This window comes from Sorghum bicolor, chromosome 1 (genome assembly GCF_000003195.3).
Source record: "Sorghum bicolor cultivar BTx623 chromosome 1, Sorghum_bicolor_NCBIv3, whole genome shotgun sequence".
Lineage (NCBI taxonomy): Eukaryota > Viridiplantae > Streptophyta > Magnoliopsida > Poales > Poaceae > Sorghum > Sorghum bicolor.
The window spans coordinates 70,367,056-70,381,703 of NC_012870.2; the positions used below are offsets into that span (position 1 = coordinate 70,367,056).

Consider the following 14,648-nt stretch of genomic DNA (forward strand, 5'->3'; position numbering starts at 1 on the left):
CATCAAACTCATCATCATCCAGACCTGTATCCAGAAGCGGAAATATCTCGCGTCGCCGCGAACGAACGCACACGAGGGAGACGAGCGCACGAGCACACGCACACAACCATCACCGGCTTTGGGAGCCGCAGAGAGAGGAATCGCACGGGACGCGCGGTCGGTGCGTGGTTTGGTTTCGCCGGAAGCGCCGTTGGATCAGGAAGGATAGAGGGAGGAGGACAGATGGCGGGGGATCGGCTGAGCTGGGCGGGGCTGCTGAAATGGAGCCTCTCCTACGTCGACGGGGCGGGGCCGTCCCGCGCCGTCAGGTAAGGGGGGATGTTGGATTGCTGGTGGGAAGGCGGGAGTGTCTGTTGTTATTTTTTAGCGGTGGTGGCTGAAGCGCGTGTTGGTTGTCGGTGGTGCCAATCAACAGCGAGGAGGAGCGGCGGTGGCTGGCGGAGGCGGTGGAGCGGCACATGATGATGGACGTGGTGAGCCGGATGAGGGAGATTGCGCTGCTCATGAGCACCCCGCCCGCCGTCCTGGAGGCGCAGGGCATCACCCACGACGACATCGAAGGTATGGGGTCGATTACGTTGCATGATTGCAGGATGCATTTCCCACATCTCCTGCTTTAATTCGCCGAGCACGCATGCTAGTGTTGGCTTTACGATTAGAACTTTCAGTTTCTGCGTTGAAATTTTAGTTTACATGATGAATTTCAGTTAGTGAACAACAGCGTTTGTAGTCCAACGGTTAGGATAATTGCCTTCCAAGCAATAGACCCGGGTTCGACTCCCGGCAAACGCAATTTTTTTATTTTCCTTTTTCTGCTCATAATTTGAACTCTAGCCTGCCCCCAACTTGCTTGTAACCAAAAGGGGCGATGGATGTGGAATTGGGCAGGCAATTTTTCTTTATAGAAACTTTCCACTTCACATCAAGGAACATAGGGACATTTCTGGCTTTATGAAACTTCGAATCATAAAATCGGAGCTCAGTAAGCTCACAGTAACGATTAGACAAATGATCCTCCCTCCCCGCAAAAAAAAAAAGAAAAAAAAGTTTTTATTATATGTATTATAGCGTTGAATATCTGTGGACTGTGGTAGTTAGATAGCAACTACCACTGTTATTCCCTGTTTCACCCTTTTCTAGGTTGGTGGAGATATATTTCTATGCAGCTTTCCGATGTACTTGTCTTCTCCTTACTTGATTGTTTGAAGAACTGACATCTATCTAACGGTTATAGGCATAGGCATGTTTTGGGCCCAGTTTGAGTGTAACAATCTGCAAGTTAAGGGGAAGCAGATTGTTAATTGTTAAAGTCTGGCTATAATCTAGAATGTGTTTGTTTCAACTTGCAGATTGTAACAGCCTTCAAGCTGACAATCTGGGCCTTAATTGCATTTAGTTTCAAATGCCACTACCTGGTCGATACTAATCTGCGTGCTTCTGAAAATTCCAGATTTGCTGAGTGAGCTGCAGGTGCATGTGGAGTCTATCGACATGGCAAATGGTATGTCCCAGATTCATGTTTAATTTTCCCCATGTCTTGTTATCATTTCATGTATATTTCAGAAATTCTCATGTTTCATATCTCAATTTGCAATCATCTTCTAGTTTTATAGTCATAATCTTTGTATAACCCCACCCTTACCTCAATATGGCTCCATTTGTGGTATACAATACAACTTGCTGCACCTTTTTGGGATTCTTGAGGGTCCTTGATGTGGATGGCTCATTGGGGCCATATTTTTGCACAATTACAAATCACATGACAAAAGTCCTCTTGAGCTATCTGATATGTGTAATGTGTGTGTCCATTAGAATTCTCCTAGTGTCAGTTCGTAATTGCTGCTTGCATTAAGAATATGAACATATTTCATTCATACATACATGAACTCAAATTATTACTTAAGTGAAATCTACAATTCCATATGTAGGAGACAATGGTAGCACCTGGAGTCATGCATTCTTGGTGCCAAACTGAATACATTCACATCATTGGATGATTCAAAATGGCATTCGTAGTTTCTGTTGAGGTGGCTAAACAAATGGATGGAGGCAACTATAGTGGTTTTTGGCAATAGAACATTGCTATTCAGGTGAACTCTCAGCTTCCCCTTTTAATATGCTACCGTGCAACTTTTCAAGGGGAGCTGATCCATTAGAATAAAAATAGTTGACTGAATGATGAACTAATTGTTTACAATGAAGCAATAATAGCCATAAGTCTTAACTTAAAATGTTCTTTATGTGAATCTATCAATTTTTATACTCACAATTTGTTATTTGGATGACTTATTTTGTTATTTCTATGTCATGCTCTAGATTTGCATTCTGTTGGTGGGTTGGTTCCAGTTATCAAGTACCTCAGAAATTCTAATGCCCGTATCCGAGCGAAAGCAGCTGATGTGGTAACAACAGTGGTTCAGAACAATCCGACCAGCCAGCAGTTGGTCATGGAAGCTAGTGGTTTTGAACCTCTCTTATCCAATTTCAGATCAGATCCTGACCTTACTGCTCGGATAAAAGCTCTTGGTGCACTATCTTGTAAGTATTTTGTCCACATTTTTAGATGGCCACAGTATATTATATTCTAAATTGACATGTCTAATGATGTCCTCATTAAATATTCAGCTCTGATACGGAACAACAAACCAGGAGTTTCTGCATTTCGTTTAGCCAACGGATATACAGGACTAAGAGATGCATTGAATTCAGAAAGTGCAAGGTTTCAGAGGTAACACAATTGATTCGAAATTCTGAGGTGATGTTTTTCTGGCAAATGCCTTGCTAACATGTTATTTGACTGAGATGTTCTTGGTCTTTTTTGGTTTTTTGTGTGTCAGGAAAGCGTTGAGTCTGACTCACTATCTGCTCAGCGAAAGCCATTCAGATTGTTCAGTATTTGCACAGTTAGGTTTCCCCCACCTTATGATGCGTTTGGCATCCAGCGATGACTCTGGTGTTCGAGAGGCAGCATTAGGGGGCTTGCTTGAGCTAGCAAGGGACACAACACTTGGAAATAGGAGTCTACTAGCAGAACATGACAGGTTACGGCGGCTTCTCTGTGGACGTATGGAAAGCATAAGGACGATGACTCCTGAAGATTTGGATGCTGCACGAGAAGAGAGGCAGCTTGTTGACTCACTGTGGATCACATGCTACCATGAACCCTCCATGCTCCGCAATGAAGGCCTCCTTGTTCTGCCTGGGGAGGAATCTTTCGAACAACCTCCTGATGTGGCTGGTAGATTCTTTGAGCCAATGCGCCGAGCTTCTGCTAGGAGGACACCCCCTGTTGATAGATCAGATCCAGGGGATGAAACTGGGGGAGGTATGGTTTTGCTTTTGGGTCCAGCACCAGATGGTAGATCAAATTCCCCCCGTCACTGATCTTTCTGGGTGGTGAGACCGTGCGTGAGGAATGGAGAAAGGAAGCAGACCGTGCTGCTGCCTTGTAATTATATAAGTTGCTTCGAGTATTATGTAATGTTATTAGGATCTAGGGACCTAGTATCCATTCTCAAATAAGTAAATACTATGTTGTTGTTTATGCTTGTATAGTACTAGTGACTCCCAATTATGTTATTATGATGCTTTAATAGTTACAGATGTGTTGTGTCAGACGTTGAGTAAACGGTGTGAATACTAAACATTTCATCTACCAAATCTCAGTAGCACAGCATTTCTATTTCCATGGTAGCATCAAACAGACCAATACATGCATTTGTAGGAAAGCGGCTAATTAGACGAGGTAACCTGAACTCTGGGATGTTTGCTTCTACAAATCTAGGCAACCATGAATCTGTGATCAATCAATCAATCATGTACTTCTGATGATCTCAGAGCTCTCGATTATGTAGACTCACTCAGCCAGCTGCAGCCATCCAGCTTCTTCATGCGCCGTCTCTTTGCCAGCCTCTTCATCTTCGTAACATCATCTTGTCTGCCTGCACCTGCCAGCGAGTCCGAGAGTAGCAGGCAACTAGCTGCATTGGCCGGCTCGACGGTTAGCAGGTGGGACGCAGCCAGCTCGGCAAGCTTGATGTCGCCATGGCTCCGGCATGCCCCCAGCAACGCCCCCCAGACGAAGCAGTCAGGCTCCAGGGGCATGGCTTTGATGAAATCATAAGCCTCGGCGAGCCAGCCGGCTCGGCCAAGCAAATGCACCATGCATGCGCAGTGCTCCAGCCTCGGCTCGATGCCGTGCTCTTCCTGCATGTCGCGGTACAGGCTCTTCCCGAGCTCCACCATGCCGGCGTAGCTGCAAGCCGTCAGAACGGCTGTGAACGTCAGGTGATCCGGCCTTGCTCCGTCGCACAGCATCCGGTTGAAGAGACCGATGGCTTCTTGGCAGTGGCCTGAATTCGCCAGCCCGAAGATCATGGAATTCCAAGTCACCGTGCTTCTTTCCGCCATCCTGTCGAACAGCCGGCGTGCTTCCAGCAGGAACCCGCTCTTCGTGTACATATCTAGTAGAGCGCTGCCCACAGTAAGCTCCTGTTCGACGCCGGTCACCACGGCGTAGGTGTGGACTTCCTTGCCACGCTTCACGTCAGCGACATTGGCGAAGGCAGGCAGGATGCTGACAATCGTGGCCGAGCACGGCAGGACGGGGTTGCCAGCGGTCACCATTCTCCGGAACAGCACGCGCGCCCTGGCATACTGGAAGTTCAGCACCGAGCCGGATACAAGCGATGTCCAAGTGACCACGTCCGGCTGGAACCCGTCCTCCTCCATGGCGCCGACCAATTCCCCGGCCATCTGGTCGTCGCCAGCTAGCGCGAAACCAGAGATGACGGCGTTCCATGTCATCAGGTCGGGTCGCAGGCATTGGCCCCGCATCTTGATGGCTAGCGCCAGGGCCCGGTCCGGGAGGGCGTGGCGCGCGTAGCATGCGACCAGCGCGTTCCAGGCGACGAGGTCATCCTTTCGCGGCATTTCGTCGAACACCCTCTGGGCACTCGCGACCAGGCCGCATTTGGCGTACATGTCGAGAAGCGCGGTGGCGGCGACGGCGTCGGCGGCGAGGAACGGGAACCGGGTGATGACGAGCGCGTGGATTAGGCGGCCGGAGGAAGCGTTTCCGAGGCGCGCGCAGGCGCGGAGCGCCGTGGGGACGGCCGCGGGGTGCAGGTCCACCAAGCCGCGATCGCCGCGTCGGAGGTGGGCGAAGAAGAGGTGGAGAACGCGGCCGTGGCGGCCTTGCCGGGAAGCGTTCGTCAGCTGCTTCATCCATGAGCTGGTGGTTGTGCGTGCGCACATTAGCTCTACGCCTCTACCTCATCTCACGTTAATCCATGACTATGAAGCTTGAATGTGAAACTTCAAGCCGAACGAAGTGATGCACCTCTTGCGTACCGAGAGTAGTAAGCTTGTTAAACAAGTGACAACCATACGTATACAGTATAGTATTATCACTTGTGTACTTTTTTCGCTTTAGGCCTTGTTTGAATGTTGTCAGATTCATCTCAATCCACGCGTGTTGGAGTGGATTGGGGTGAAATTTAGTTCAAATTTCACTCCAATCCAACCTGTGGATTGATGTGAATCCGACTACATCCAAACAAGGCCTTAACATGAGATTTTCCCCGAAGCATTAAGCATTATACTGTACTAGCCAACCAGATCAACAAAATACATCCTTTCAAAAAAAAATCAACAAACAAAACTTAATTTTTCAAATTAACTAATAATTACTATCTAGCTATACCAAAGAATCGTATTTAAAACGATGCCACTAAATCTTGTACGTATTTCTGAATTTGAAGCTAGTATCGGCACTAGCCACCCAATAAGGAGGGCATCATCATCAACAGAAAGCTATTATACTTTAGTCACAATCTGAAAAATGACAATGGAACAAAACTGTAGATAAGCAACTGACAGATGGTGAAGGGCAAAACGAATTCAACAATTTGACAGAAGCACAAACAACACAATTGACGGTAAAAATTGGGCCAATATTTCTGAACATTCATCTATTTATGAGCTCCAAGCTCTGAAAGAACAGATCTTACATCCTACATAAAGAAAAGTTAATCTCACACTAGCTATCACTCTTCCTCAGAAAATAGCTTCATTATTTCAGCAGAGCTCCAATGCCGTTTGAGTCCTATCACAGTCCACAAGCATCGCTAAACAGAGTGCCTCAAAAGTCTGTGTTCCACAGTGGCGGAATGAAGCGTACTCAAAATCTCTCACCAAATCTGAAGAAAATGGTTCCGGTACCAGCATTGTGATCTACAATGTACTCTCCCCTTACCAACCCAAGCTTGACACCAACACCATATGAAGATCCATGACCAACACGCCTGAAAAACTCTGTAGGGTTTCCTTTCACATCCTTGGAACTCCCAAGGTCAGTCCCATGTTCAGCAAATGCATAAACGTGTGTGTTTCTTACAGGGATGCGCAACTCAGTAGCAACCTGCACAGATTAACAGACAAACATTAGTTACCAAACAACAACACATTTTTGTGATGTCACGGTGCCAATTACAGGTATTCTTTTAATGAAGGAAACCAGAATAATCAATGGCAACAATAATACTAGGGATGAAAAAGGTGCATCAAACTATTAATACAATGATGCATCAAATGAAAATCAAGAGTGAGTAACGCATACCTCAAGAATATTCCTAGAAGCGCCCAGTTCACCGTTACTAAAGCCCCTAACAGAGTAAGGCCCTCCAAGTGCGAACGCATCATAGCTTGGCAAATCACCCACACAGCCAGCATAATGACCATGAAGAACTAAAACAGCTGGTAGTGGCTTGCCAGCACCTTTCTCTTGCTTATTTAAATTGATGAACTTGGTCAGAGTAAGTTGATGACGGTTGAAGAATGGGTTTTTGCTTCCGATGCCGAGACCTTGGTCTAACTGCAACCAAGAAAATTCTCCAGTTTATGTATTTTACCATGGCAAAGACTAAATGACAACATGGAACGATAAAAGAACAAGTGCAAAGTTCAACATAAAGGTTCGTAAACAATAAGAGCACTGGGCAAGAAAAAAGTAACTGAAAAAAACATTGAATTGCAATCAGTCAATGAAAGTTTAGTGCACTGTGGCAAGCCTCGGAAGTGTAGCACTTCAAAGAGTCTTACAGTCACAAGGCAAATGCTTGAGCATCAAAGGGTAACTTTACTGTATGTCCTTGAAACCATAATTGTACAGGTAGCTTACCTGAAAAATGTATCTGTCTCCAACAATTGCACCATTCACAAACTCAGTATTGTCGCGGGTTATATTAGCCTGAAGGAATGCCATTCGGTCAACTCCAGTACCACTGAGGGTTGTGGGAGGTCCATCCATGCTCAAACCGCCGCTAGGCATTGCTCGAGAACCATGGGTGCAGATAGAATTAGTTTCATCACGTGTTGTAATCTCTTCAACCACAAGGCCATATGTGAATTTGCTTTGCCGTGTGAAGCTCTGAGAATCCAAACAGTTTTTCATCATGTTACAAATATTTCTGGAATAGTACTTGCTCATAAAATAGAAAAAAAATGCGGAAGAACTCGAGCAAACCTCTGTTATGTTGGCTTTAAATCCAACTCTATCGATCCAAACAGGTGGAGCCTCATCCATGTTGGGACCAGCAACAAAGACAGGACTCAATTTCCTCGTGTTGAAGCAGCTAGTTTTGAATGTGCGGTTTTTACTACGATCATCCACACCATCCAAATAAGGATGAACATACTCAAGCTTGAATGAAAGATCATCCTAAAGATCCCCCAGAATACACATGAATAAGTGCACGAGGTCAAAAAAATATAAGTGTTGTTGCTGACAAAAAAAAGTATAAAGACCTAAATAAATACTGTTAGACAGATGTTAGCCTATCAAATACAAATAGAATAGAAAGTATTTCTTAATGATGTTACTATTTAATAAATATATTTCAATAGAACAGTCAATAATCAAGTTTAAGATTGATAAGTCCTAGGTAAATATAATCCCTTCCAGAGGCTAATGCAGACTCATTGCTCTACTTGTTCAGTAATTTTAGACATGAACTTGTCGGCACTTAAAAATGCACAATTTCCACTTGGCAGTCTAATGAAATAGACAGACTAACATAAGCTTAGAAATGCCATGATTTAACTCGCTCGCTGTTAAACACATGCCTCTTAAAGTATATAAAGTGCCAAGGTTCTGATTGGTTGCCTGCAAAAGCCCTTATCCAGGTCCCCGTAGTACAATTCATCCCTATTTGGTTATCTGCACAAGCCCATATGCATGCTAGTGCTGTCCTCAAAGCAAGCCCAGCCTGCATCCCACAATTCGGCCAAATCCTGCATATCCGCTATGCACCCCCCCCCCCCCCCCCTCCCACCCGCACCCGGTCTACCGCCCAAGACTCAGTATGACCACTTACATAGGAAACCAATTACACACATAACTTCCTATTCAGACAAACCAAACAACAGCTAACTCCATAGCCTTATGCAGGTTAAGGATATGCTGTATAACCCCTAATACAATGCAACCCCAAGTGACCAAGGTAACAATAACCAAAATCAGCAAAACAACAAAACTCCCAAAAGAACATTCATCAGCAACTAACCTGAGGGTTCAGCAGGTTGCTGGATGTAACAGAACCAACAATAGATCTATTAAGACCATAGATGTTCCGGTGCTCAAATGACACAGTTCCTCCAGGTTGTATGGATGCCTAAAAGAAAATAGCCATAAGATCTGAGGTTCATGACAGATAACAAACAAGATGTACTTTATTGAAATAGTGTAGCCTAACAATTATATACAGTGGAGGAGTTGCACCTATGGCAGTTATGGCCCTAGGTGCAGCACAAATACGCCTATAGAAATATCATCAAACTTCAATATAAGTTCAAAGAAATCTACAATCTAGTTTGAGACGCATGAATCCAGCCCTAGGTATGGTAAAATCCTAGATCCACCCTTCCTTATATAGAGAGGTTCCAGAAGGAACAGATGAATAAATAGGTACATTACCAAAGTTGGTCGGCCTTCACGCCCAGGTACAATACTCCATTCTGTGCTTACTTCAGCTGACTTGGGTTCCAGCTCCTTGAGCTTAATTTCAACTACTATGCCCCCTTCCTTTGTCTCATCAGGACGTGGATTAACTTCTATATTGGAAAACAAAGCAAGTGAATTTATATTCTTCAGAGCCTGTTTCCCTGCTCCAATGTTAAAGATGTGGCCAGGTCGAAGCTGTAAAAGATTAGTAGTCACAGATTAACAACTGAAGTCACAAACATGCTAGGAGAAAATTCATGTCAGGACAACAACTATTTAGTAAAAATGTACAGAGCAAGTATTCTTGTTGCACGTCAAACAACGTCATAGAGAGCACAAGACCAGAAGAATAATGTGTGATGGCTAACACTGAGTGCAAGTTTGTTTGCATGCTACATGATATTTTAGTTATTGATCCACACATCCTAGTGCACAACTGATCACTGAGTTATATTAGTGAAAATAAAATGTCACAGGCGTTACCATATGCTAACCAATGTAATATCTTTAGTGATTGGATGTAATTGGGTACCTGTTGGGGCAGCTCTCGGTCTATGATCGGAAGCTGGGTATTTCCCTCAACAATATTTCCAAGCTTATCCTGGAACTGGTACTCCACCTTGGTGATGTCACCCTCGACCACCTCACACACAACCTCATTGGTGTTAAGGTTTCCAAAGTTAACCACCTGAGCGCATACGAAACCCTCGTTGTGGTACCATTTCTGGACATGGTCCCTGATCTTCTGCAGCATCCTGGCGCTCACCTTCTCCTGCTTCTTCATCATTCCCAGCACCTCTCCACGTACATTTTCTGGTAAGATGCAGGGCTTAGCACCCCGTACACGCTGCTGGTAATCACGTTCCTGCTTGCGGAGGTAATCCATTTTCTCCCTCTCTGTCATGTCCTGGTCGAAGTCAACCTGTCCTGACTGTGACATGAGCCCCACATTGATGCACTTGAACTGCTTTGCGGCACTCCACACACTCTCCACGAAGGAGACTGTGAGCCCAATTGTGTTATCCGGCTTGGGCTTCACCTCCAGATCAACCCGCTCAAACATGCCACAGGAGACGAGTGTCTCGAGCTCCTTCAGCAGCTGCGACTTGGTGTACACACCACCAGGCTGCAATGTCACCATTTCGAAGAAGGAATCCTCCGGCCCCGTGTAGGCACCACCGCCGGCAGCTGCACGGTCGAAGAACTTGAGCTCAGACAGCTTGTACCTCTTCAGCCCGCTCAGCTTCGTGAGCGGCACCGTCATGTTGACGGGGAGCCCGTGCGCGTCCCAATCCCCCGACGACTTGTCATCCGCGTGCGCCGCGCCGACGGAGAACAGCCGGGACAAGAAGTCTCCACCCCCTCCGCCACCGGCACCCCCCGCGCCCCATCCACCCCCTCCGCCACCGCCGCCGAAGAGACCCCCAGCGCCGCCTCCGAACCCCCCAAACGACCCGAGAAGAAAGGCCGCGCCCGACGAGGCGATGAAGAAGGCAGCGCCGGTCTTAGCGGCCTCAGAGAAGACGGTAAATATCGCGGGGAGCTCGATTCTGGGCTCGGCGGGGACCGGGTCGCTGCCGGGCTGCGCGCCGGCCGAGGCGGCGGCGCGTATGGCGGAGGAGGAGGAGCCACCCCGTGGTGGGCGAGCGGCGGGTTCGTACCTGGCGGGCGAGATGGATAAGGCTTGCCCCGCGTGATGCTGCCCCCAGCCGCGCGGGACCGCGGCGGCGGGCACGGAAGAGGACCGCCTCCCGCCGTGGCCGCGGGGCCCCGCTGGCGGGGAACGCAGGGTGATGCCTTGGGAGGTTAGCGCCATTGCGACCGCGGATGCGGTGAGGGTAGGTGTCGGCGAGGGGGGAGAAAGGGCGGAGGACGAGGAGGGGCAGGGGGAGCCGGGGAGGGGTGTCTTCCTCGCCTCTCCCTGGGTAAGGGTTTGGGTGTTGGGTCTCTCCTATCTTTTGCACCCCCACCGTTTTCGAGTTTTCTGTTGAGGGTTTAGCTGCGGTGGGCCGTGGGTGGGAGCGCCGGGCGGCGTGGATACCTCACACGGCGGCCCGTGATGCGGCTTGCGGAAAGCGCTGCGGTTTGAACGCTCACTTGATGGGCTTTTTTTCTTCCTTTCCCTTTTTCTTTCTTTTCTGATGCTGTTTTTGGTGCCTTTATTTGATTATTATTATTACCAGAACCAGCTGCAAAACCTGCTCGTTGCTGATTCCGTGACTTGGAAGAGAATTTCAGTGTGTGCATCCGGGTTGGGCATACGTGTGGTGCACAGCACAGTACAGAAACGGCTGGCTTCACACCACACGTTGTTATTTACTGAAACACAATTCTTGTATTTTTGCGTTAAAAAAATGTTTCAGCTTCTTTATACACTTAGTACTAGAACATGGACAACGAAATGGATCGAACGTGTATACGTTAAATCCTACAAAAAGAACGGTGTACATACATACGAGTATATACGAATCGTCACGGAAAGCCAGCCGTGTGCAACGATGCGGGTAGTGCTGATCGACATGGCTAGGCTAGCTACCAGCTCTCCGCCGGCTGCAGGTAGTGCTGCAGCGACTGCACCCTCTTCTTGCTCCGCAGCTTCCGGAACGCGCCCAGCTCGATCTGCCGGATCCGCTCCCGGCTCACCCCCATGATCTGCCCGATGTCGTGCAGGGTCCTGGGCCGCCCGCCCTCGATGCCGAACCGGTACCGCATCACCAGCTTCTCGCGCGGGCTCAGGCTCTCCAGCGCCGTGTTCACGTCCTTCTTCATCAGCCACCGGTGCAGCACCTCCTCGGCCGTCTCGGCGCTCGTGTCCGGCATGATCTCCTGCCAGGTCGACGAAGCGAAGCGGAGGCCGTTCATTAGTTTAGATTCAGTCGCCATTATTGGGATGCTCCACCGTGTAGCGTCTACATGCATGAAGGGACGAACAAACCTGGTATGTGACGTCCGTGCACCCGACCTTGCTCGTGAAGGACACGCTGTATTTTGGGAGGCTCATGGCTGCCTCCACCCGCCGGATCGTCATGCCAGTGTCCACCGCAATCTCTTCGTTGCTGGGTAGCCGTTTCAACTCACGACGGAGTCGCCGGCAGCATTCCTTCACTCGGGAACTTGCTTCGGCCATATGTGCCTACATAACAGAGAAAGAAATTAATTTTTGGGTACAATATTGCGACATAAATTTGGTCTCGCATAATGCCAGGTAACAGAATGCAGCATTAGCATGTTGGTACCATCATCGTCACCGCTGCCTTCACCGAATATCAAGAAATTCAAATGGTGAAAGTACAGGGAGGAAGAGGACATACCGGCAGGCGAATTATCTGGGTTTGTTCTAAAACGGACTTGCGTATTGCTTGTTTGATCCACCAATGAGAGTAAGTGGAGAACCTAAAACCCTTTGAAGCATCAAACTTTTCTGCGCCTCTTATCAGCCCTTGCATCCCTTCCTGCCATGAAGACAACGAAATGAGAATTGTAATAATACAATTAAAGCAATAATCTTATTTCAGGAAGAGCACATGTACAGCACCTGAATAAGATCAGAAAACTCCATTCCAGGGCCTTCATGTTCTTTTGCAATTGAGATTACAAGTCGCACGTTAGATTTCACCATCCTGTTCTTGCAGTAAACCCCATGATTCAGGCGTCTCCGCAGAGTGTTCTCATCTGTTCCAGCTGCTGCCGCCCACTGGGAAAATGTTGGCTCACCGCCATTATATTGTGCAACCTCCTTTTGGATGGCTTCCAGTTTCAGGAGGTCCTGCATACATTCATTGTGGCATGCATGATAAGTTCAACGTGATGGTACCAATAGGACAATGGTAAGTGGTACCTAGCAGAAACACCTGACGAAATGGTGAATTGGTTGACGAATGGTGATGGTTGATGCCACCAAGAGGAAGAAGAGCACACTAAATTTTGGCTATATAAATTCGCATAAAACACAAGAACACAAGCTATCATGTGTGCAATGTGCAGTTTGGTTATGATTTAAGTTGAACAGAGCTGCGCTGCAACATGCCAACATTGTGCATTTCACTATCTTCGTTACTTAGCACAGGACACGCAGATACTATTGCAACCTCTCAATAATCTAAGACTGAAATGCATCATGTGTCCGCAAACTTTTCCCACATTCTCATCTGGTCCATAAACTCAAAGTGATCATCTGGTCCTTCAACTTTTTATAAGTGGTTCGTTTGAAGTTAGAATTCAAGTCCATGACTGTGACTGGAACTAAAGTAAACTTGAAATGGATCTCTTTTTTAAAAAAAGAAAGTGACAGGAACCCTGCATTCCATCGAAGTAAGTAGAATGGCTCATTTTAGAAGTTGAAGGAGCATCATTTTGAGAATGTGGGAAAAGTTTAGGGAGGCACGGTGCATTTTAATTTACTCAATAATCTACTACTAATATGTCTCCGCAATCCGCATAGCACCACAAAATCACAAATAAGCTTAAATTTGTTAGTCGTCGTACCTGAATGCCTTCTGAGAACTCGACTTCTTGTTCCGCCGTCAGAAGCCTCGGGCCGGTCATCTTATAGAAGCACCCGAGAGGAGTCTGGCAACCCTTCAACCGCTTCTTCCTCGTGGAGGACGCTCCAACAGCATTCCTGCTGCTGAAACACTTAGCCGCCTTCATCGCTGCCCTCACTCTCCGAGCCTTTCTCTCGGTCCGCCGCGCCGACTTCACCGCCACGGCTATGCTATGCCCGCTGTCATCATCATCATCATCCTCGGATTCGTCGCTGAAGATGCTGCTGAACTCTTCGCCCTCCAGCAATTCGAGCCCGGCGCGCCTCGCCTCCAACAACCCCACCTCGGTGCGGAGGACCTCTCTTGACAAGAAGCTGTCCCCCGTGTCATCACGCCGCGGTAAGTCCGCCGGGTGGTCCTTTTGCGCCATCCGGGCGACTTCTCCGGCGACTTCGGCCGCTGCTCGAGCCAGAGCGACGGCTTCCGCGGCCGCAGCCGCCACCATGGCCTCCTTGTTGAGAAGCGCCTCACCGAAACATCCCTGAGACGAACAATTTAGAAATTTGCCAGTGCAGCCCGAATTGAAACTTGCAGTTACAGGCTTAACAGCTGAGTCAGACCGACGAGATGGAGGCAGACGTTACCGGAAGGGTTCGGTGAGGAGAAGGCGGCGGCTCGACGGATAGCTCTGCATCGGCGACTGCCGTGGAGGAGAAAGAGCAGTTTATCCGACTGGGGCGGGATCCTGCGCCGCCGGAGGGCTCCCTGAACACGGCCGCGCGGGCGGAAGGGAGCCACTTGAACTGCGGAGGCGCGAGGAACGCCATCGACGGTAGTTCGTCGGCGGTTTCTCAACGAATGCGCGTCGCAGAGGTCGCGGCCAAATGACGCATTCCTACTTTCCTAGCTCAGGAGTTTGGGACTCCCTGCTCTGCGGCGTCGCGTTGAAAGTGAACGCGTGGAGGAGCAGGACCGCGGTGAGGCTGCGGGAAAGGAGAGAAGCGGGAGGAGGAAAGCGGATAAGAGAGGGTGGGGGACGGAATCGTGCGGAAAAGGAAGCGGCCACCTCCACGGCTACCCAGCCGCCGGCCACGAAGTGGGCCGGGCCGAAAAGGGCCACTGTTTTTTTTTTTATCCCCGAGAACGTGCAATTGCGCGTTTTC

General features: G+C 48.3%; 4 protein-coding genes and 1 non-coding gene across 5 annotated transcripts; 2 read left to right on the top strand and 3 right to left on the bottom strand.

The window, feature by feature from the left end:
* LOC8081516 lies at positions 28–3,617 on the top strand. Its single transcript, XM_002465443.2, has 6 exons — positions 28–308; positions 416–561; positions 1,451–1,501; positions 2,317–2,538; positions 2,626–2,728; positions 2,838–3,617. Exons 1-6 carry the CDS (start codon positions 223–225, stop codon positions 3,382–3,384), a joined length of 1,155 nt encoding a protein of 384 aa, XP_002465488.1. The 5' UTR covers positions 28–222; the 3' UTR covers positions 3,385–3,617.
* Positions 721–792, top strand: TRNAG-UCC. Its single transcript has one exon. It is a non-coding gene; the product is annotated as a tRNA-Gly (tRNA).
* Positions 3,647–5,734, bottom strand: LOC8084942 (pentatricopeptide repeat-containing protein At5g59600). Its single transcript, XM_002468068.2, has one exon. It carries the CDS (start codon positions 5,254–5,256, stop codon positions 3,847–3,849), a length of 1,410 nt encoding a protein of 469 aa, XP_002468113.2. The 5' UTR covers positions 5,257–5,734; the 3' UTR covers positions 3,647–3,846.
* On the bottom strand, positions 5,885–10,964 carry LOC8081517 (protein TOC75, chloroplastic). Its single transcript, XM_002468069.2, has 7 exons — positions 9,534–10,964; positions 8,975–9,196; positions 8,565–8,672; positions 7,526–7,720; positions 7,181–7,429; positions 6,620–6,874; positions 5,885–6,421 (listed from the first exon to the last, which is right to left on the bottom strand). Exons 1-7 carry the CDS (start codon positions 10,815–10,817, stop codon positions 6,182–6,184), a joined length of 2,553 nt encoding a protein of 850 aa, XP_002468114.1. The 5' UTR covers positions 10,818–10,964; the 3' UTR covers positions 5,885–6,181.
* On the bottom strand, positions 11,317–14,450 carry LOC8081518 (RNA polymerase sigma factor sigB). The gene is made up of 6 exons (XM_002468070.2): positions 14,130–14,450; positions 13,487–14,026; positions 12,537–12,767; positions 12,313–12,453; positions 11,937–12,134; positions 11,317–11,827 (listed from the first exon to the last, which is right to left on the bottom strand). The coding sequence occupies exons 1-6, from the start codon at positions 14,310–14,312 to the stop codon at positions 11,534–11,536; spliced, it is 1,587 nt and encodes a 528-aa protein (XP_002468115.1). The 5' UTR covers positions 14,313–14,450; the 3' UTR covers positions 11,317–11,533.